We start from the raw sequence: 23,801 nt of genomic DNA, 5'->3' as shown, positions 1-23,801 counted from the left end.
CCTGCTGTCCATAATACAGTCCCCTTGTCACCGGGTAGGCTCTCTTTTCTCAGAAATTCTGGACAGCAAATAAAAAAAAAAGACTACAAGTGAAAAAGGGTGGGGGGAACCACACTCAAAGCCTTCTCTTTTTTTGTGTATAATATAGTCCTACAAAGATACACCCTTCCCTTTGTCAAGGTTACAGTAGTGCAGAAAAATGTCTTGTCTCCCCCTCTCCTGCCCCCGCCGCCGAGTTTATCCGAAGTCTCCTAAAATAAACATGCACCTCTACTGTGGAACAAGGAGCTTTCTGTCTGTCCTTGTCTTGCTCTGGTGGACAGATTGTCAATGACCATTTTTTTCTTCTGTGCCCTTCAGCTAGATCAGCTAGGTTTATGGAGCTTAGCTGTGGCCTGGTCTAGACTTAAAACTTAAGTTGACATAGCTATAGGGCTGATGGGTGTGAAAAATCCATGCCTTGAGCCATGTAGCTCTGGTGACCTAACTTCTGATGTAGATGCAGCTAAGTTGATGGAAGAATGCTTCCATTGCTTTAGCTATCATCACTCGGGCAGGTTTCCTACAGTGACAGAAAACCACCTTCTATCTCTGTAGTCTGCATTTGCACACAAGGTTATGCTGACTAGCTATGACACCTTTAGTGTAGGCATGGCCCATGTACTCCACACCCTTCCCTCTCTGCTTCTACGCTATTGCAGAGCTGACAGAGAAACACAAGGTTGGATGAGAATGCCTAGATGAATCCAAGACACAGCCACCTATAGGCACCAGATGACTTAGATGGTTAGCACGCCAAGTCAACATATCTATTCTGTGCACACACTTCCAAGCAGAGACTTTAAGTTGCAGTTAATGACGTTTGAAGTAGTATTAACTGACGATGGGCTCCCTTCGTATCTGTGGATGCTAGTGAGAAGCTCAGGGAGACTCAGTGGCAGAGCTACTGTTAACACCATAGACATGAGCTTTTTGTTCAGTTTCTAATTGTATTTTCATAGTAGGTGTTTGGTTAAGGTCCCAGGTGTAGATGCCTGTCTTTGTTGTATTACTGTGTTACTACTTAATCACTCAGCTTTATTTTTGGAAATGTATATATTTAATACCATCCCTTTTCCCTAATCTCCTGTCTCTCTCGGTGTCCATCTTTACACATGGTACAGAACAAAACCACAAGTTGCAGAAATAATTAAAAGCTTTAAAGGTGAGGTAAAAAAAATGCTCCGCCATTCTGAAGCATCTGCCGTGGTAGAATATGCATACAATGATAAAGCCATCCTGGAGCAAAGGATCATGCTAGCAGAAGAGCTCTATGGGAACACGTTCCAAGTTTATAAGGTAACGTTTGGTCCTTCCTCCGCTTCTGTCTATGATATTTTATTCATGATGTTGCTGTGTCATTCCCTTATCTGCTATCCTTAAGTTAATTTGTGTCCTGAAGTACGGCCCCCCTGTAAACTTGTTTTTTCATGTTTCAGATTCATGTTTAACAGCACATTTCCATTATGTATTAGTGGGTTTTTGCTTTCATTTAACTTAGGCTGGGGTTTTTCAAAGGAGCATAAATAAATTGGGCACCCAAATCCCTCAGGCTCCTTTGAAAATCTCATCCCTCGTTGACTTAACTGTCTTCCCCATCATCCTATTCAACACCAAATCTATTATGTAAGTGACAAAAGTAACCTTTTAATTGTTCAATGTGAAGTCTGTAAATTAACCTGGAGTGGAAAAAGTCAACCATAAACTAGCCAAGCATTTAGAAAATAACATTTGAGAGAGAGTTTGCTTCCTGACACAAATATATTGAATATAAAGAAAAATTACCACTTGCATTTACTACTCTGATTCAGATACATTTAAATTTTAAGAACAACTTGTCTTCTGAGCCAATAGGATTTATTTTCCCTTGACAAATCATCTTTTTATTTGTTTTACTAAAATCTTTTGCTGCATCATCAGAGATGTGCAAAATTTCCCCTGGCTATGAATGCATAATGTTAGCTGGGAATAAAACGAACCCTAAAGATATAAATTAAACATGCAGTATACATTTTTTTTGTCTCTTCCGTCTCCTCCCCCCCCCCCCACAATTGCCTGTGCAACATTTGTGAGTGTGTTCTTAGTTTGAAATTCAGTATTTTTGCCCTTATGTTTTCAAATTGCAGTAATTACTCTCTTTATCCTAATGTGGAAACAAAAGTAACAAATGTACATGTTAGAGAAGGAGCACTGGATGAAGTGTCACAGGATAAAAAGATTTATTAGGAATTCTAATGTTTCCAGACTTAAGGGTGTGGGAGTCCATTCTCTGTACAGATACCAGATTTAACAACTGACCTGGAAAATCATTTCACTTTCTTCTGAAGCCAAGAATCCTAATATTGCAAGATGTGAGTTCTTCAAAGCTTTGGTTTCATAATGATTTATAGCATATTCCTTAATAAAGACTTCCAACTCTTTTTTCCCCTTCCTTTTAATGAGATGCTGGTCAGTGGAATATCTGTCTTATCAGCTGGCTCTGCTAAGAGCAGCTTCCCTTGGAATAGTTACCAGTGTGAATTGATGGGCTGTCAAGTCTCTCATATTTGATGGACCAGCATAGTCTTGGATAGGAAAATTCCAGGAGGTTTCCTCTTTCTGTTCTGTTGGATAGTAATTTATAATTCAACTGATGTGTTGCCATGCCTAGCACTGATGCTTTGAAATCTTAAAGGGAGAAAGGCACATCAATATATGTACTTAGCATGTTGCCTTTGGCTGAGTCTCTTATTTCCCCATGTAATGCCTGACAGTGTTATGAATATCTGGGATTATATGTTGTTAGTGTAGAAGTGTAGATCAGTTTGTTTGCTTTTGTTTAGTTTTTAAATTATAACTGTTTTAGGCATCTTTAAAATGGTGTAACTTAATTTTGTTTAAACCCACACAAAACTAAATTAAGATATGAAGGTTGTTGCATATACTGTGAGGTGTTTTTCCTTCTCAAATTGTGAATGGATGATGAAGAAAACTTTTCTTTAGAACCTGAAAAGCAGCAGTAATTTAAACCTGGTGTGGGTTGTTTTCATTTCAGTCCCCAGTTCACCCTACACTGGACAAAGTATTAGAGGCTCATCCTGAAAAGCAAGAGGCCATTATGGATGAAATGAAACAGATTCTTACCCCAGTGGCACAAAAGTAAGGATGCAAATAACTTTCTGAAGACAAGACATGACAATCAGAGCAAATTGTGTGGGGAGGGGGGGATATTGTGGTCACAGTGCAAAAAATACTGTTTGCTTTCCTGTTCAGCCACATTTACTACTGCAGCCATAGTGACTGACTGTAATTCCACCCACGAGGAATTCTAAATCAGTGTATGACATATTTCTCACATACTAGGCTATCAGAAGACAATTCATGCAGTTCTCATTAAAAACTCTGAAAATTCCAGGTATATTTTATACTACAGCCTTTTTAAAAAAGGAAACAACCTACAGAATTAAGCAGCTTAGTATTTCTTTATAAAGGAGAATCAGGCAGACTGACCCAATGGTCTCTTGAAAAACATCTCTCAAGGTGTGCAAAAGTGCAGTTCTTGATTGACTCCTCCACACTTCAGAAGAACTGTTTTTGTTGTTGCCTCTAAGAATACTTTGTCTATGACACTTAGCTGATACAACCAGCAGCCCTAATGAGGCAACTTCTCTTCCTCGCTCTGACTGACTTCCTGAACTGAAAGAGCATCCTAATATTTTCTGCATCATAAGACAGATAACTGCTAGCTACAGTTAGACCAGAGGAAATGAAATTGTGTGTTTTGAAAGGGTGTGTGACTTTCTTGTCTTCCCCCCCCCCACTCCTCTTGATACACAGGGAGGCTGTGATAAAGCACTCACTGGTACATAAAGTATTTTTGGACTTTTTCATCCATGCTCTCCCAAAACAAAGATCTGTAAGTATTTCTAAAGTGACTTAAGTATAAATGTTTTAATTTCTTGCAGTAATTTTTATTAAGTAACTAGAGTTTTGTTAAATGCCCCAGATAGTGAACTAGGTGGGATACTCAGCACATACGTGTTTTTGCTGGGTTTTTTGTGTGTTGTGTTTAGGTTTCCTGAAGTACCAATTCACTAATTCCTTCCTTCTGAAACACTGGCCTGACTCTTGATTCTGTGCTTTGGAGATCTGAAACAAATACCAAAAAGTTATTAAACATTAAAATTATGGTGATAAGCCTCTTTATCTTGTTTTAGGTGACAACCTTAAACAAGGATCTTATTGATAGGATATCCTTATTTTTATTTTGCTGCAGGTTATCTTTAAAACAAACATTCAAATAATTTATTTGAGTAATAATTACAAAAATATACTATTTAGGAATTTTTATAGCAACAAGAAATACTCTTGTTCTTCATTATTACGCGTATACTTAGTTAGGTTGAAGTCCCTTAATGTACATGAGCGTTGTCATCTTGACTGGAAGTTTCTTTCTACCTATGAAGATGCTAGGAGATGGAGAAATATGTCAGTAATGCATAGTAATTTGATGTTTGTAGCTGTGGTGATCCCAGGATATTATAGAGACAAGGTGGGGGAGGTAATATCTTTTAATGGACCAACTTCTGCGGGTGAAAGAAACAAGCTTTCGATCTACACTGAGCTCTTCTACCTGAAGAAGAGCTCAGTGTAGCTGAGAAGCTTGTGTCTTTCACCCGCAGAAGTTGGTCCATTAAAAGATATTATCTTAGCCACTATGTGTGTCTAGTAATTTCATGGTTACTATGCATTCTCACAATAAAACAATATTTTGTCCCATTGTGTACAACAAATATTTTTAATGAGATTTCACAATAAATTTTGCAATAACTAAAAAAGCAGTTCCCATAATAACTGAAATGAATGTCTTTTTGAAAGTGTGCAGTGTGTTAGGGGGCTTATTCCTTCACCCACTTACTTCCCTGGTCCTTCTCGCATGAACAGAGAGCAACAATACCCGAAGTCCAAAGGTGCAAACAATTCGATGTTTATTGGGGTGAACTTCCAGCAAGCATGATTCCAGTTTCCTTCCTTAGTATCCTCCTTCCCAGCTCTGACACCACAGAGCCTTACACCTGTGTCCCTGTTCCCATTCCTACCCTTAGCCAAACATGATTCCAACTTCCTTACTCCCATTCCCTGTTCCCATTTCCCCCTTTAGCAAAACATGATTCCAATTTTCTTACCCCCATTCCCTGTTCCCATCTCACACACCCACATGCCCACCCCCACCCACACCCCCATTCCCTGTTCCCATCTCACACACCCACATGCCCACCCCCACCCACACCCCCATCACTTCCTCATTGACTACAGATTATATAGTAAAACTTGAGTTCTGCTTAGCTATACCTTAACCAATCATTTTCCTGAAATTTAACTGACCAATCCTAACATATTGTAACATGATTATGTAACCAATTATATCCCACCACCTTAATTAGTTTACACCTAGCAAAATTAATTATACAGCAGACAGGAACAATCACAGAACCAGACAGAGATTATACAGACAAACAACAGCAAAGTGGGAACTATAATGACAAGACAATACAGAAGTGAGGATTTCACATCCCAGCTATTGATAAGTGAGTTCTTGCCAGACAGGATGCTATCAAACTAAGTTTCCTTTTACATTTTCTAGGCACTTCCCTTTCTCTGGAGGTGATAGGAATACAATCCTGTCCTGATAGTGCCTAACAGCCCAATAGCACCTTATTTCAATGTGACTAGTTTGGAATGTGAGGATGTGACCGTTCGCTTCCCAGCTTATGGCTGCCTCTGCTGCTTAGCCAAAGGCCTTAGCCTAAGAACAGGGCCTCAGACTGTCACAGTAAGAGAAGGCCCTTACACCAGCAGACAGTGATTTTGATTCTTTCTTTTATACCTCTATCACTAGCCAAGTGATAAGAATACACCTAAATTCTTAAGAGTATAGGCCTTTACAGACAGGCCTGAATATCTATATCCTAACACAGTGATTCTTTAATAATTGGTCCAAAGGTAACTTACTTGCAGTGGTGGTTCTCTAAAAGTGACAATAGGTCTTGATTCTACACTCTGGAGTCTACAGCAAAGACTTTATTGGTGCAGGAGCAGGGCCATACTATGTAAATGGCTGCTTACCCTCCTGCCCATCCTTCCTTTGAAATTTTTCACATCCTATACCAAGATGTTCAGACTCTTGACTTAAGAACCTACAGAGGTTCTAACACATTAACTCCTTTCCAGTCACCGTGCTTGTGATTACAGTTTTGAGAGGGGAAGTCTAAGCATATGTCTATGCTGCATCAACACAGCTACTGCGCTTCAGCAATGCCACTGTCGTGCAGATGCTTCCTATGTTGATGAAATTATTTTTCCATTGAGGTAGGTAAGCCATCTCCAAGAAATAGTAACTAGGTTGATGGGAGAATTCTTCTGTCAGCCTACTTTCATCTGCGGTGGGGTTAGTTCAAATGAACTGTGTTGCACAGGGCTCAAAATTTTTCACAGCCTTGAGCGATGTAGCTAGGTCGACTTTACTTTTACATGTAGACTAGGTCAAAGAAATTTCTACGTCTTTAGGATCCTTTTGATGCCAATTATATAGGCTAGTGCAACGCAAGAGTGTGGCTCCAGGCACAGTGATAGTCTTCACAGGGTTACAGGCAAAATATGTATCTCTTCTCTAAGACTCTTCTCAAAAAACAAATCCCCTAATTATTTTTTCTTCCTCAGGAAATGATTGAAGCAATCAGAGAAGCAGTAATCTACCTGGCACATACACATGATGGAGCCCGTGTAGCCATGCATGCTTTATGGCATGGTACACCCAAGGTACAGTATGCATTTTAGCCTACACGCCCCTATGCCATAGGTTATTAATTGGCACTGCTGTCGTTGGAAACTTTGATTTTGTTTGTGTCCGAGGCTGCTGTGTATTGCTTTTTCCCGTGATCTTTACACTAATGCAATTACCCTGTGTAGATTACTTTGTTAGAGTATGCATGAAAATGGGCCAAACATGTCCCTGACCTATTAGCAAATGTAATCTTTGTATTTGAGGGTGGAAATGGCCACACACAATTTTTTACAAGGAAAAACTCCTTTTTAAAAAAAAAATAATAATTTTTATGGAGGCCGCCAGATAGTGCTTTTAACTTTTTGAATGTGTTACAGTTCCCTCAGTATCTATCCCTTAGATTTCCTGTAGCTGGAGGAAATTTGGAGGTGGGGAAAGAATGGTAAAGAAGCTCATAATGTAGAACATGATTAACTTCAGAATGTAAAAACTTCGAAAGCTTAAAATTATAAATAAACTGAAAGGCTTCTCTACTTGCCAAGACTGGTGTTTAGGGTTTCTCCTTCAAGAGTTGATGATATGTCAAGCTATGTAAGGGATAACATTTACTCGCTCTGCTTTAAGTGTTAGGGATGTAAGGAGTGCTTTCAGAAATTTACATGGAACCTATGTCTACACAGCAGCAGGGAGTGTGCTTTTCAGCACAAGTAAATGGACATATACTAGCTCTGTTTGGTCTTTTTAGTGCACTCACTCAATGTAGCCGCAGCAGCATCTCAGGCTAACCATCTAAGTATGTACTGGGTGGTTGAGTGGGCTTGTACTTGGGCAGCTAGCTTGTACCATAGAAGCTACACTGCTATTTTAGTGCACTATCTGTGCTGGAAAGCATGCTCCCAGCTGCTATGTAGACATACCTTAAGTGAAAAGAAATAAAGTTACATACTTTTTTTTTAAATGAACTTGTAATTTAAGTCTACCTACCTTGCTAGGGCATGGCCCTTAAGTAGAATGGTAAAAAGGGACAGAGCAGTGGCTGAAGGGCCAAAAATGAAGGCCGGAGAGGAAGTCTTTTGGAAGATATGCTCCTAGTGAAGCCTCTTTAGAACAGAGCCCCTGCTGATGCATAGTTTAGGAGCCTTGCTGAGCAGATGTCTGCCCTAGAGGGGGAGTTGAGGTATGTGGGATAAGAGTTCCCTCTGGTTTTATGTAGGAGTTGTGCCACAGTGAACTGACTATCTAGGAATGGGGGGATTGGCAGACTGACCTTCTCCTGTACACAGCAGGAAATCAGGAGCTAGGGGATGTCCATTAGGCAAGCAGCCTTTACCTTTATGTAATTTGATAACAGCTGCTCTTTCTTAGTTCTCCCCTAAGCCAGCCCAATCTTGCAGAAAACCCCAGGGTTTCTCTACTGTGCTGAGTCTTTCCATAGAATTTGGGTCTAACATTTCACAGTCTCAGTTGCAAAAGTAATGCTTATAATAGTAATTTCTTCTTTTTAAGAAATGATCTGAAATTAAACTCGTATAAAGAAGCTGCAGATAGCAACTTAATTATTAAATTATTGGCAAAGGCTTACTAATGTTTCTCCCTCTTCTTTTGGATAGGACAGAAAAATAATTATGAAAACCATGAAGACGTATGTTGAAAAAATAGCTACCGTGAGTGTTTATAAACCTTATGTTGAAGTAGTCACTGAAGCATTTTCATAACTGTCACATCATTCCCAGTTTACAAAATATCAATTTGAATTTACTCTGAAGTTAGAACAAACTGTGAAACTGCAGTCTTGATAGTAAACTTAGACTTATAATACTGATCCTTAACTGTATCAAATGTTAATATACATTTTTGTAGAAAGAGCCTTGCAAGAATAAAAAGCACACTAGCTGGGGTTGTATTTTGTGCTAGTAAAATATCTTACTAGTACCCAGTATTCTGTATTTCCTGCGCCTTGTGCAGGTGCTGCACATCTATTATCTTTCTAATTTTTTTTCAAAATATTTTTCTCTTGTTACTGTGTGAAATACTCAAAGAAACAAAATGGGAAGCTCACATTGATACTATTTTACACATTGTACTGTTACAAAGTAAAGAAATGGGGGGAAAGATCATTTTTCTCAGTCTCTTTATGTTCTAGTAATTGTAGGTGTCACTCACAACGGTGAAAGATTTAAAAAAACTTCAAACAGAAGTGTCTATTTGCTTAATCGGGCACATTGATGGAATTGGACTGTAACGTCTCAGGAAACAGATCTAGGTATTGTGGATAAATCATTGAAGATGTCTGTTTCCACAGTAGCATTCTAAAGGGCAAATAAGATAAACTGTATTAAGAAGGAAGTAGGGAAATATACCAAAGCCACAGTGGTAAAATCTCATATTGCAGGGAATCTTGGTTGCCTCTTCTTTAAGGAATAGAATAATTATGCATTTAGTCCAGTATCCTGTCTTCCGATAGTGGCCACTGCCAGATGCTTCAGAGGGAACAAGCAAAACAGAGCAATTATCACATGATCCATCCCTTCCCGTCCAGTCTCATCATCTTGCAGTCAGAGTTTAGGGACACCCAGAGCATGGGGTTGAATCCCTGATCATCTTGGCTCGTAGCCATAGTTGGACCTATCATCCATGAACTTATCTGATTCTTAATTGAACCCATTTATAGTTTTGGCCTTCGCAATATCCCGTGGCAACAAGTTCCACAGGTTGACTCTGCATTGTGTGAAGTACTTACTTTTGTTTCTTTTAAACCAGCTGTCGCTTAATTTCGTTGGATGACCCCAGTTCTTGTGTTATGTGAAGGGGTAATTAACACTTCCTTATTTACTTTCTCCATACCATTCATGATTTTTATAGACTTTTATCATATCCACCATTAGTCATCTCTTTTCCAAGCTGAACAGTTCCAGTGTTTCTCTCCTCATATGGAAGCTGTTCCATATCCTTAATCATTTTTGTTGCCCTTCTCTGTACTTTTTCCATTTCTAATGTTTTTTTTTTTTAGATGAAGTGACCAGAACTACACTCAGTATTGCAGGTGTGGGTGTACCATGGATTTATTTATTTAGTGGCATTATATTTACCGTCTTATTATCTATCCCTTTCCTAATGGTTGCTAACATTGTCAGTTTTTTTTTTTTTGACTGCCGCTGCACATTGAACAGAGATTTTCAGAGAACTATCCACAATGACTCCAAGATCTTTCTTGAGTGGCAACTGCTAATTTAGACCCCACCATTTTGTATATATAGTTGGGATTATGTTTTCCAATGTGCATCACTGCATTTATCAACATTGAATTTCATCTGCCATTTTGTTGCCCAGTCACCCAGTTTTGTGAGATCCCTTACTCAAGTTCAAAGCAAAAGAGTAACAATCTTGAGTAATTTAGTACCATCTACAAATGTTATCACCTTGCTGTTTACCCCTTTTCCCAGATTATTTATGAACATTAAACAGCACTAGTCCTAGTACAGATCCCTGGGTTACACAAAAAGAAAAGGAGTACTTGTGGCACCTTAGAGACTAACAAATTTATTTGAGCATAAGCTTTCGTGAGCTACAGCTCACTTCATCAGATGCATCTGGGTTACACAGTTGTTCATGTCTCTCCATTTTGAAAATTGACCATTTATTCCTGCCTTTTGTTTCCTATCTTTTAACCAGTTACTGATCCAAGAGAGGACCCTCCCTTTTTTCCCATGACTGCTTATTTTGCTTAAGAGCCTTTGGTGAGGGGAGCTTGTCAAAAGTCCAAGTATACTATGTCCACTGGATCACACTTACACACACATTTGTTGACCCCCTCAAATAATTCTATTAGATTGTTGGCGCATGATTTCCATTTACAAAAGCTGTGTTGACTCTTCCCCTATCATGTTCATCTGTGTCTAATAATTCTATTCTCCAGTATAGTTTCTACCAGTTTACCTGGTACTGAAGGTAGGCTTATTGGCCTGTAATTGCCGGGATTGACGCTGGATCCTTTTTTAAAAATTGGTATCACATTAGCTATCCTCCAGTCATCTGGTATGGAAGCTGATTTAAGTGATAGGTTACATACACAGTTAATAGTTCTGTAATTTCATTGAGTTCCTTCAGAACTCTTGTGTGAATACCATCTGGTCCTGGTGACGTATTACTGTTTAATTTATCAGTTTGTTACAAAATCTCCTTTAATGACACCTCAATCTGGGACAGTTCCTCAGTTTTGTCACCTAAAAAGAATGGCTTAGATGTGGGAATCTCCCTCACATCCTCTTCAGTGAAGACCAATGCAAAGAATTCATGTAGCTCAGGGGTGGGCAAATTTTTTGGCCTGAGGGCCACATCGGGTTTCTGAAATTGTATGGAGGGTTGGTTGGGGAGGCTGTGCCTCCCCAAACAGCCAGGCATGGCCTGGCCCCTGCCCCCTATTGACACCCCTTAATGTCTCATCCATGCATTGAGACCCTGCAGTTCTGCGTGTCGAACTGGAAGCATTGCAGAGACTGCTTCCATGGAGATCCTGGACATTAATCTGTTACCTAGCAGCATAAATTTGGCCTTCAGGACCTCTCTCCTACATTTCCCTATGTCATTGGTACCTACATGTACCATGGCCACCGGCTCCTCCCTGGCACCAAACATAAGTCTGTCCAGATGTCTCGAGATCTGTAACTGTCACATCCAGCAGGCAATTCACCATGCAGGTCTCCCAGTCATCACAAACCCAACTATCTATATTTCCAACAATCGAATCCCCCATTACTATTACCTATCTCTTTCTAATAAGTGGGGTTTCCTGCCCAAGAGAGAGATCTTCACTGTGAGAGGATACCATGACATCATCTGGAAAGAGGGAGGATTCCAACTACAGGACCATTTCCTTCTGCTCCCGTTTGATATTGTCCTCTGTAAAATTTCCTTCCTCAACAGCACAGAGGCTATCAGACTGGGGGTGGGACCACTCTGCTGTGTCCCGGAAAGTCTCATCTACACACCTGTCTGTCTCCTTCATATCCTCCAGTTCAGCCACTCTGGCATCAAGAGTCCATACTTGGTCTCTGAGAGCCATCAGCTTGTTTTCTGGGTTTAGGGTTTTTTTGGCGCGCACGCGTGTGTGTGTGTGGCCTACGTTTAGAGAATGTTAGGTGTATCTGGCTTTCACACTCCCTCGCAAAACTCCCAGGTTTGCTGCTGCTGTTCACTAGCTCTGCTGGTCACATAGGAACTGGCTTTTTAAACCCCTGTTCTCCCCAAGTAGCCCTGCCTGCTAGTTAACGGATTCTAAAGGATTAGGGATCAAAGTCTCATTAAAATACTCTCAGCCTTGTCTACCAGACCACTAGGCTCTGCACATGGTCCCCCAAACAGACCACAATATAAGCTTCTTTCAAGCAGGCACACAGCAAGCAAACTTACCCAAAGAGTCATGTAGTCACACCTGCTTCACCTGGAGAACTCCTTCACAGAACTCCCCTGTTTGCTGCTCCTTTTCACTAGCTATTATGACACATGCTTCAGAGAAAAAGCTAGCTGCCATCTGGAATCATGAAGAAATCTTTCCTTCTCCATCTGCCTTCTTCCACAGTATCATATTCAGTTTGGAGAATTATTAGAATAATAACTTTTATTTGAAGCATCCAGCTTTGGCCACTAATGGACGTGACTTGTTGGTCTGTTTCAGTATAGAAGCTCCTGTTTTGTTAGATGAAAAAGTCTATAGTATATACATATATGAATCACTTTGAGAGAGGCAACATGTAGCTAATAGTTAAGAACTGTGTCAAGACCTACTGGTTGTGCTCTTAAGGAAGTTGGTGGAAAGTATCTCATTGACATCTATGGGAGTTGGGTCTTGCCCTTATCCTGTAGGTTTGGATTTCACTGAGATTTGCTCCCAGAAATCTGGTGAGAGATGTTGACTGTAAGGTAAATCTACTGGAGAAATGAAATTTTATTTTTTATTCTGTAAAGCAAATCTTCGGCCTCAAATGGATGGGTATTCATAGAATCCAGTTGAGAGTTATTGAGAGTGCAGCATGCTGCACAGCTGTCTAGACAGGGAAATTCATCAGTGTATAGAGACAGCTCTGATTTTTATCACTTTTGTTTTAAACAAGATGCTTTTATTATAAATGTTGCCTCCAGAAAATAATTTTATGTCATAGGACTACTTCAGCCAGTCATTAGAGGAAATCATTCATCAGATCTCAGTGTAGTTTTTTTGCAATTTGGACAAGTTTTCATCACAGCTAACATTTAGGAAATGATATTGTATGTGGGGCAGCATTGCATATCTCTAAACCTTCTTGATGCCCTGCCCTTACAGGGTGAATTCTCTCACTTGGTCTTGCTGGCAGCATTTGATTGCATTGATGATACCAAGCTCATGAAACAGCTAATCATATCTGTAAGTAGTTGAATTTTCCTAACATATTCTATTAAATGTTACCAGTGCAATTAACAAAAGAGGTCATTCATACTTAGGATACTAATATATGACTTTCCTAGCCAGGTTTTCAAATGTTGTTTGTCTTCAGTTTTCTCTATCTTTATTTCAATGCATAGAGCAACTATTATGATTTTTCTTTGCATGAGGAGACCTTGGTGAAGGACTACACTTTTGAATGTTTATGTAATTTATATCCCCTTTACTACAGTCTTCAAACTAGATCTAAAATCGGCTGGAAACCCTACTTTGTACTTCTGCTGACTTAGCTAGGGACTAGTTGTACTAGAAATTTAAAGTATATTGAACTTCATTTCATTTATTGACTTTACAAAATTCTGGACTTTTTCAACTGAAATTCTTCAAAATAGACTGCAAGTAATAGATGACTTTGAGAGCTCTCGCTAGTTCAACTAAGTTTCTTCAGTGCTAGAAGACTTTGTCGAAAAAATATTTCATTTGACCCATCTAAGGATTACACCGAGAGCACTACGTAGTTTCTTACTGTGCAACATTGTATTGTAATGAAGATTTGTCTTTGGTAGAAATGTAGTGCAAATTGAAAAATAACATTAAGTTCTGGGATTTCTCAAAGTGATAGAGATTTGTATTAAACTGCTAAGAGAAGTTGAAGAAACCTGGCCCAATACCTGGGAAAGGTGTAGTTTATTTTGAACAAGAAAATTCAAAGATTTTTGGTTCAGGTGAACAAAACATTAATCTGAGATAATGCCCGAGAGCTTGAAGTATCGACATAGTAGGTCAAACTAGCTGAACAGAGTAAGAAAAGAAGGAAATAGGAATATCGGATTATCAGTAAGGTCTAAAAATCAGCTCTTCTGATTAAAAATGAAGATGAATGGTTATTAGAGAGATGGCACTATGTACCAGAGAGTAGGCAATGTGGTTTGACATGTAAAAGTCAAACTTAAAATTGGCTAAAGAATATTACAGTTTTTCAGGGCAAGTGCACCTGTATTCCTGCTCCATGGCCCACTAAGGGCAACCAACTTTATGGTTTCAACTCCCAGTTATCACCTCTCTTGGGTGGTGATGCTTGTTGTACTCCTCCTGACTGGACGCTGCACAGCTCCCTGCCTTACATTATGATATCCCCAGCTAGCCAGACTGCCTAAAAAAGCCAACGCCTGTGGTTTGCTTTCTCTCTGGGGGCCCTGACCAGTGTATTGCCCACAAGTATACGTTACCACACAGCTTCTTCTAAGCAAGTACATCTATTCCTAAGGTAGAAGCATTACAGAGAAAACATATTAAAACAATAAACGAACCTACACGCATGTGAAAAAACTTACCAGAACTTACCCCAAACTCCAGCCTTGGCCTCTGGTCAGTTTCAGTTCTTCAAAACCCACAACTGGCTTTTCCCCTTTGAATAGAAGTTCATCTCTCTTAGCTCCAGAACAGAGGCTGGCAGATCAGCTGTTTCTTTACTGATCTTGGCCTTCTGTAATAGATAATCAGCTGACAATGATCCTCTTCTCAGTGCATAGCTTCAAAAGGCTGGGTTTTTGCATAACTCAAGTTGGGAATTTGCTTTAACTTCTCCCTAAGAATTCCACAGGAAATCAACTTAAAACTTATTGTCCCCAAAGTCCATACTTTTTCTTGCAAATTTTCAGTATAGTCTTTTGAGCTCCCAGGTGTCTCATTTGTCATATCTACCCCCTAGAGCAGGAGTTCTCAATCTTTTTCTCTGAGTCCCTCATCTTCCCTCTGCCCCCCGCCCGCCAACATGCTATAAAAACTCCATGGCCCACCTGTGCCACAACAACTTTTTTCTACATATAAAAGCCAGGGCTGGTGTTAGGGATAGCAAGCAGGGCAATTGCCGGAGGCCCCACAAAGCTAAGTTGCTCAGACTTCAGCTTCAGCCCTGGGTGGTGGGGCTTCATCTTTCTTCCCTGGGTCCCAGTGCATCTAATGCTGGCCCTGCTTGGCAGACCTGAAACCAGGCCCCTGGTTCAGAACTGCTGCCTAGAGAAGTTGCATATGATCCCAGCCCACAATGATACATCATACAGTAAGGCCTTCCAGGAATATTTCAGGAAATTGCCATATCTGTCGCAAATGTATCTCAGCCTTCTAGAGATGAATTAGATCTCATATAGAAATGAATCTAACAAGCCTCTACAGTGAAAAGAATGTTCAAAAAAAAAAAAACCACTCCTTGGGATGCTAAGAAAATAAATCTTTATTACTGGGAGGTCACAATGCTATGGTGTTTGACAGAACTAGTCTCTGCTTTTGTAGTGTTACAAAATTTGAATCCCTATGTGGCTTGCTGGCTGTTAGGGAACTAAGGGAAAGTTACTTTTTCTAAAGGGCAAAAGGAAAGCCTTTATTCCAGTCAACTCTTTTAGCTACACCGAGCCCTAATCCTAGATCCAAAAAACATCTCTGCTTCTTTCGGCCCTGATGGTTGGAACTGTAAATTGGGCTAGCCACATGTCTGGACTTAAGATTTGAGTAAAAAAGCTCTCATTCATGGTGGTAATAGACGCAAAGTCTGTATCTAGTCTCTTAAAGATTGCAATATGGAAGGTGTTGGCAACGAGACATTACACGACTGTGTTTCTTAAATTTTTCTTGAGTATTTTTCTATGGTCCTATAACAAAAAGCCACAAAATTCTCTAATACAGAATTTATTAAAAATAACTAGGGTTATGCTTTTGTTTCAGTGAACAAAGTAGTAGTTATGGTCTTGAAAACTTATGTAATGTATATTGATTTCAGACTCAAGATGAATATATTGTCTTTATTATGTTAAGTCAATATGACCATCAAGATACCTTTGTTACTAAATTAGCCATTTCAGATGACTGCTACGTTGAGTTTTGAAGTACTCTGTTTGTCTTTGTTGGCTGGTTGATTCTGATGTACAGTGTAAGTGACATTCATGCAGTAATGTTCAAGCCTCAGTCCTAACCCCTAGTGAGAAGAGAATACATGTTTTATTGCACAGAGAATACACTCTGGCCAAGGCCTGAAATGTGAAGACTACAGAAATGAGAAGTGCAATAACTAATCCAGAAGCCAGTGCCAGATTAATACTTTGGATATCCTAAAGCAGTGTGTGTAAAATGTGCACATTTTTCCACAAAACAAAATTTTACCTGCTTTTGTGCATTTTCTTCATATTTTAGGTAATAACAGTCTTGCTGTCTTCTGCCCAGCCCTCCCACCCCCCACACAGAACATAACCTTTATTAGCATGTGTTTTGGGAGACAAAGGGTGAAGAGGTACTGGTTCAATTGTTCACTTCATCTTTTACCAGCTGTTGTTGAAGCATTTCCTTGCTGGAAACCAGGGATTTTAAGAGATTTTGAAAAGCAGAAGGGTTACTTACAAACAGTATGGACATAAAATATACTGAAATTGCCCAGAGCTCTGTAACACCATCCCTTTTGTTTCAGAAAATATAACTGAAATGTGCATTAATATTTTCCTTAAGTCTGCTGTAACAGTCTTTGAAAACTCTTTGGCTAACGTGCAGGGTATTAATTCTTCTGCAATGTCCTGCAATTGGAAGGCAAAATCATATTGCCAACTTAAAACAAAATGTGTACACACAAAGCAGGAAGAACAGAACATGAACACACAGAAAACGTAGTGCTGGTAATAGATACTTCTTTTTGAATATATAGGCACTCTTCAATAAACAAAACAAAAAATCGTGGCCTATCAATGAGTTTTTTCGACACGCCTCTAGGGACACATGTGCGTTGTGCACCAGCATTCTTGTTTATGTAATGATTTTTCCTAGCCAGCCATTAATCCCTAGGAAATGCTCTCTGTATTTGTTACTAATGCTTCAGTAAACTACAAGTGATAATGGTTATTCTCCTAGCAGAAATGTGGCTTACTTTGTTACTTACAATTAATTATTGCTGATGGATGTTCTCTGCCTAGCTGAATTCAGGATAACTTCTTTGTCTTCTTCCCCATCCTCAACTGTCCTTTGCATGCTGGCTGCTGCACGGATGAACAATTGGTTGATAATCACACCTGATGACTCGTGGTGTTGGCTATAACTGGGTGCTGTGATAATGTGTTCCCTTCCACCTTTTGTCTGTTGGGATTGTAACTTCTTTGGGGAGAAGTCTGTCTCTTACTACATGTTTGTACAGCACCTCGCACAATGGGGCCCTGATTTCAGGAAGTCTGAACACTATGGTAATGCAAATAATAATTTTTACTTCTATTTTATCTTCCATCCAAGGATATCAGAGCATTTTACAAACAAAAATCAGATATCAAAACTTGATCTCATTCAGCACTATACATTGACAAACTCCACCTAGACGTTATACACTGGGTTTTGAATTGTATCATGTAACTATAAATTATGACCTCTCTTTCCCCAGCTTTCAGTCTGAAAGTACTCAGACCAGGTTTGTTGCTGAAAAGTATTCTTCCAGGAGTGTGTTATTGATGTTTGTGTATATTTACAGGAGATAAGTGGTTCTTTGCCCAATATTGTAAACAACAAATATGGAAGGAAGGTCCTGTTGTACTTGCTAAGTCCAAGGGATCCTGCACATTTCTTACCAGAGATTGTCAAAATTCTGCAACAGGGAGATGGAAATGCTTACAGGTAACTAAAATGCATAACTGGCAGGCTGAAACAATCCACACACGTTTTGCCAACTCCAGCTTTTTGAACAGGACACTTAGTCATTGTTTTTGTTTTTTTGGTTTAAAGACCGTGACAGTTTCTTTATGAAGATCAGTTACCACAATTGGTTTCCAAATAATGTCATTAATTTTGCTGAGTTAATATTTTGCAGTTTGTATAACATTTTATTTCTTCTCACTCTACAAACCCACATACAAACCAAACCACCGAAAGCAAATAAATGTGTCCGCTATCTGACAGAAATCGTAACAGTTGTGATGTGATTTCTGCCTAGATATATACCTAATATATGTGCATAGTGACTGTATTTGGGTTGCAGTAGTATTTCAGCTGTACAAAGGAGAGGACAATTTTTATCCTTTGCTAAACTAGTTGACGTCTCAGAACAGATTTAAAGCTTTTTTTTTTTTTTTGGGACATCCATCATTGGTGTTCTAAGTTGTACAAGAGTAAACTTGAAATCTAGCAGTAAAAATGGAAGATTTTAGTTCTAATTCAGCCCCCCCACACAGTCTAATTTAGATAATTTTTTAAAAAGCTGAACTTAGTTTTTCTTAAATAATTAATGCATTGGTCACTTATCTGTATTTCTCCTTTGTGCATCAGCAGCCCTTCTTTATGTGTTGCCTTATTTGAGACCGTAATAAACCAGTCTGGCAGGCCCAAGATACACTGTGGGATTTTGAAGGATATTTATTTTGCCATTCTGCTAGTTTAACTGATGCTGATGTTTATTAAATACTGCAGAGATGGCTATTTCACAATGCTCTGTGAACAGTTTTCCTTACACAGTCTCTGTTAGAGCTTTGAGGTGATGACAATGGCAGGACAAATAAGAATTAAAATGAAAGGGTGGAATTGGTGTGTATGGCACATTGGCAATCACCTTGAAAGTTAAAGACTACTGTGTCACCTGATTGGACACTTTTCTCGTTCTGGTTATTTTTAAAACCTCTGATGGTTATCCAAAGATCATATTAAACTTGATTTGCTGTGGAATACAGAAAAGGGACTGTGTTTTTTTTTTTTTAATTTGACCTTTTAATGAGGACATCATCTGTCTAAATAGCAAACATGGATTGAATTTATTTTTACTTGATCCTTTATACAAAACAAGTTTTCTGCAATAATCGGACCAACATATTGTGTATTACTATTTCACCAGTAAAAAAGATTCAGATGTGCGCCGTTGTGAACTTTTAGAAGCCATTTCCCCAGCCTTGTTAGGTTATCTGCAAGAACATGCCCAAGAAATGGTGATGGACAAAGCTACGTGCGTCTTGGTGGCTGATGTTTTAGGATCTGCTCTTGGTGATGTCCAGTCTGCCATGAATGCAATTGCTAGTTTGGCAGCAGAGGAGCTGGTTCCAGGTGGCAAAGATGGGCAGGTAGGTAACGCATCTAACACAGGGCAAGCAGTCGAGATATTGCTGTGAATTTGTTTCCATTGTATCATTTAAATAAATAAGATTTACTACAGTTACCTAACACATGCTTTACTGGCTGCACTCTGAAACATTCCCTGTTAATGTGAATCCGCACTTTCTGTTGCATTTTCTGGCCATGTCTTGTGTATTTATATATTGTAACTGCATTTGAAATAATGATGGCTTAGCTAAGCATTTCATTTGCCTCTCTGAATCGGGTACTTAGTTCTTTGTAGTCTTGAATCTGCCAGACTAGTATGTAAAAAAGTCTTTCTCTGACAGTGGATTTACATTTTTTGTGAGTGGCAGAAATGTATATTATACAGAATCTCTCGAGTTGTAGTGGTAGCAGTTAAATGAGACTATAAAGACTTTCTGCTCACAATGAAGATATTATCTTTGTGAAGGGAGTTCAGTGGGTGTGAGCTACTAAATAAGCACACACCTGCACACAGGGAAGGGGCACCAAGATCCAACTTCTTAACTTTCTGACAAGGAAAGAAGGTTGGATTCCTATAGCAGTTTATTGTAATATTGCTAACTTCATCAGTAAGCTAAAGTCAGACTGTGTCTTCAGACATGCATGTGTGGTTTCCACAACCATGGGGGACTTCAGGAAGAGCTGGGAATCTAGAAGTATCCCAAGATTACAAGCTTTATTGATAAACCCCTCAGTCACAATGCACAACTCTCTCGATAGACCCTTCCGTCACAATGCAAATAGCATCCTCAGCATACTGTGTGATTGGGCAAGCATTTACAGTCCTCATTCCCTCTGCCTTGCTTGAATGAACTTTCAGCCAAATTGCTCTCGCCCAATTCCCCAAGTTGGCCTGATTTTTGGGAAAGCAAAGATAATGCATTTTCCAGTTTTGAGAGGTAAAGCTGCATGTATTCATGGTACCACAGCGAAAACCACCCCTCTACTCCAGAGTTTTTGTGCACATATTGAATGGCTCAGCACAGGGAGCTGGACTAGGTGACCCTCTTGATGTCCCTTCTAGCTGAACATGTCTGATCTTTTTAATATGAGCTGTGAGATACTAGATCAACTTTCAAGATTCTGTTGGAGAGGGAGACAGGAAGTTGGTTTAATGATTAGGGATGGAAGTCAAATATAGTTCTTTATAAAATAAGAGCTGTTTTAAACTTCTTGTCTGTTCCAAGCTGAACTAAAACCAACTTATAAAAGTTCAGGACCACCAGTGTTCCTTGCCCTATGATATCCAGACTGCCATCAAAGCACCTCACTGACTTACCTTTTCTAGTTGTGATTTCTCTCACAGCTCATATCTCTGATCTTCTTCTCTTTGCACATAAACCCCACTTCCACCATTTTATGACCAATCTGTGCTAGACTTCCACGTGGACCTCTTATATATTCCAACAAGCTCTGGATTTCCATATAAGCCATTTTTCAGTGTGTGTCAGCTGGTGAAAATTTGGAAGAGCCACAGACGTGCATAGAGGCAGCTAGACCAGGAAACTACACTTATGTGTTACTGGGAAGCTGAAGGTGTGTTTGCAGGCCAAGGGAAAGGGTTGGCTAGTGAGGAGCAGAGGATGTAGTCTGTGCACTGACAGTCTGGAATGGGGAATGGGTTGCACCTCTATAAGTTAATGTTTGAATAAGCATCCAAACACTTACATTCTCATCTGTTTTGATATTTGCTCATCGCTAATAGTGGTGAAATGGCACAATATGATGTGTTGCGGGTGGGGGGGAGCAAGTTGGAATTTTTTTTTATAAAATCATCTGACAGTGTACTTTGCGTTTCAAGCATAAGCGCACCAATACATGTGTGAAAGACTCCTGAGACTAACAGTTAATCATTGATTTGTTTAAAGCTTCACATTGCAGAGCATCCAGCAGGCCATCTGGTTCTGAAATGGTTAATAGGGCAAGATGAAAAAATGAGAGATAATGGAAGAGAAGGTAGGCTGGGAAATTCATCTTTAATAGACCATATGTCAGTTTTCAGCATAATTAAACTCATTGTGTAGGTTCAAACAAAAGATTGTTGTGTAAATTTTTAGATGTATCAGAATATGTAAAAGGTGGCAAAGAGGCAATAAATGGTTTAAATGTACTTTAGATGTACATAAAAAGTATTTTGTGTCTGTGCAGTTGTGAGATGCTGTATGAGTGAAGTGATGGAAGCTAAGCTCACTTTTTCCACCAGAGGAGGTTGACCTGTTTTTTAGAAACAGAAGATCCCAAATGTGCTTTGCTGGTATCAAGAGTGTAGTCTATTCCTTTGCCATTTTACTTAATAAATGTTAGCATGTTAAAGCTATCTGTTAGCATGTTAAAGCTATTTAAAACATAGACAAGATTGAAGATGGCATCTTTCTAATTAGAAAATGTGATGTTTTATTCCAGTTTATGAATATTGTGGTCACCAGCTAAGCAGACCTGTAATTACTAGAGTGTATTTGTTACTGCTGCTGGGTTACCACTTGCATTATAAAATTTCACCTCAAATATAGCACATCTCTGCTATTTTATGGCACAGATGTTATCCTCCAGAATGTAATCTTAAAAAAAAAATTAATTCAACTTTTTGCTACAGAGCAACAAAGTCTAGTACCTTGTGGATTTTTTCAACCTGGCCTAAGATGTCTTTCTACCATCCTAGTAAAATAATCTTTTTATGCAAAACTTGTATGTTTTTTTTACTGAGAGCTTTTACTAAGCACCATTAGGTATCTCGAATGCAACAGATTGGGAAACAGATTATGTAGTGTGTGTATTTTTTTTATTAGAGCTGGTTGAAATATTTTTGAGATGTTACTTCATGGAACAGATGGAAATATATTGGTTTTTGACTACATTTTCCTACGGAAGGATTGAGAGAGAGGAAAAAATGTGCACAGAAGCTCTCAGGTTTCCAATCTGGAAACCAGTGCAGAACTAAAACATTTCAAAAGTTGCTGTGAAACAATTGTCCTACAGGCAGCTCTGATTTTTTTTGCAGTGTTTAATTGTCTTTAATTTGCGACAATTTCCATGCAACTGTGTTGAACCCCTGCTACACTTTTCTTTCAAAGGCAATACATAGAAATCCCTATTAGTATGGTTTCACATTTTTTACCAGATGCCTGCTTCTAATGCTGATATAAAAGCTGAGATAGGAGTTCAGATGATTATGGAGTAGATGTTACTAGGCTTTTTTTGGTGCATTAATTATATTGGTCTATGTTTAACCTATCTTTTTTTTTTTCTTTGGTCTCGCTATAGTTCTGATATCTACTGTTCTCTGTCAGAGTTTGGGTTGGCACAGTTTTAATTCCTTATTAGTATTGAATTAGAACTTTTTGTCAGTTCCATCATTCAAATGTTAAAGGGGGGAATTTTGTCTGAATATCTTTTATCTACCAGCCTAATTTAGACAACTGGTAGTTGATCAGTCCCTAACGTGCAGTTCTACTCTGTAAAGTGACTTTAAAATGGAATTCGGTGTTTATAGTTTCTCAGTTTCAAGATCAAATTTGATGATAATTTTACAATTTAAATGTTTTTCTAAAGGCCACTCGTGCAAACTCAGCCTGGGATCTGAAAGTCACACTGCGCTCTTCCCTTCTTACACATCACCAGTATCAATGGTTCTGCAAGACCAGTTGTGCCCTCAGAGACACAAGTGTAAACTCTGTTGCTCCAGTGGCATTGAACAGAGGCAGCTGAAGGCCCGTAATGGGAATAAATTTAAAATAATTCTGTTGGCAATGCATGAGAAGGGATAGAACCTTCTTACTCTTAGCCATGCTGACAGCAGGGATAACAGGTGCAAAACTTGATCTTGTTTTGGTCTTGAAAGTAAGTGACGATGATTGAATGCACGCAGGAAGCAGATCTTTTCAGTAGTAAGGCACCCTTTACCAAGTTCCTTTTTAGTGTAGAAACATGCTTTTTAAACATGAATAGCTTTTGGTACTCTGTTAAACAATTAAATAGTAGAAAGAAACAAATGTGTGTCTGTCTTTATACCAGTGAGTTTTCATACAATTCAGTGTTGCTATTGTCTAATTAATTCTAAGCATTGCTTAGAATTAGTCTCACGTTTGCAAAGGTATTGACTGTATTGAATAGTCAATTATTTTGACAGTAAGCAATAGCTTCTAAATATAGATTGGATTAAAATGTTTGATTAAATCGCTGTTACAGAGGACTTTTGAGTAGGCCACGTTGAGTAATTTCACCTCGCTCTTTTTTTCCCATCTAATAGGATGTTTTGCAAGAACATTGGTGGAATGTGTCAGCATTAAGAATATGAAGTCCTGGGCAGAAGTAAATCGAGGTGCCATGGTTCTTTGTTGGTATGTAGGACACGTGTGTTTCTAATTTGGTCCCATTGTTTTAACTCTTATACAGAGAATGCCATTCAAGTTTTCAGCCAAAATAAGTCAGTTTTCACACACTTAACGTACTTGCTTTTAATTGTGGTGTTTACAAGCATGCTGTAGAGCAGTGGTG

The 23,801-nt window shown here is 39.0% G+C and overlaps 1 protein-coding gene across 1 annotated transcript in view; it reads left to right on the top strand.

Moving 5' to 3' along the window:
- Nucleotides 1–23,801, top strand: part of PUM3 (pumilio RNA binding family member 3) — a 39,874-nt gene that overhangs the window by 10,571 nt on the left and 5,502 nt on the right. The window contains exons 8-17 of the mRNA XM_084629100.1: nucleotides 1,164–1,338; nucleotides 3,074–3,177; nucleotides 3,856–3,934; nucleotides 6,739–6,837; nucleotides 8,413–8,466; nucleotides 13,122–13,202; nucleotides 17,716–17,858; nucleotides 19,066–19,288; nucleotides 21,176–21,263; nucleotides 23,554–23,644. Of these exons, the coding sequence (XP_084485226.1) occupies nucleotides 1,164–1,338; nucleotides 3,074–3,177; nucleotides 3,856–3,934; nucleotides 6,739–6,837; nucleotides 8,413–8,466; nucleotides 13,122–13,202; nucleotides 17,716–17,858; nucleotides 19,066–19,288; nucleotides 21,176–21,263; nucleotides 23,554–23,644 (1,137 nt within the window). The remainder of the gene's footprint in view (nucleotides 1–1,163; nucleotides 1,339–3,073; nucleotides 3,178–3,855; nucleotides 3,935–6,738; nucleotides 6,838–8,412; nucleotides 8,467–13,121; nucleotides 13,203–17,715; nucleotides 17,859–19,065; nucleotides 19,289–21,175; nucleotides 21,264–23,553; nucleotides 23,645–23,801) is intronic.

The sequence above is a fragment of the Lepidochelys olivacea genome (genome assembly GCF_965140295.1).
Source record: "Lepidochelys olivacea isolate rLepOli2 genome assembly, chromosome: 5".
Lineage (NCBI taxonomy): Eukaryota > Metazoa > Chordata > Testudines > Cheloniidae > Lepidochelys > Lepidochelys olivacea.
Note: the sequence above shows the minus strand (reverse complement) of the source record. Positions and strands in the feature narration are given on the sequence as shown.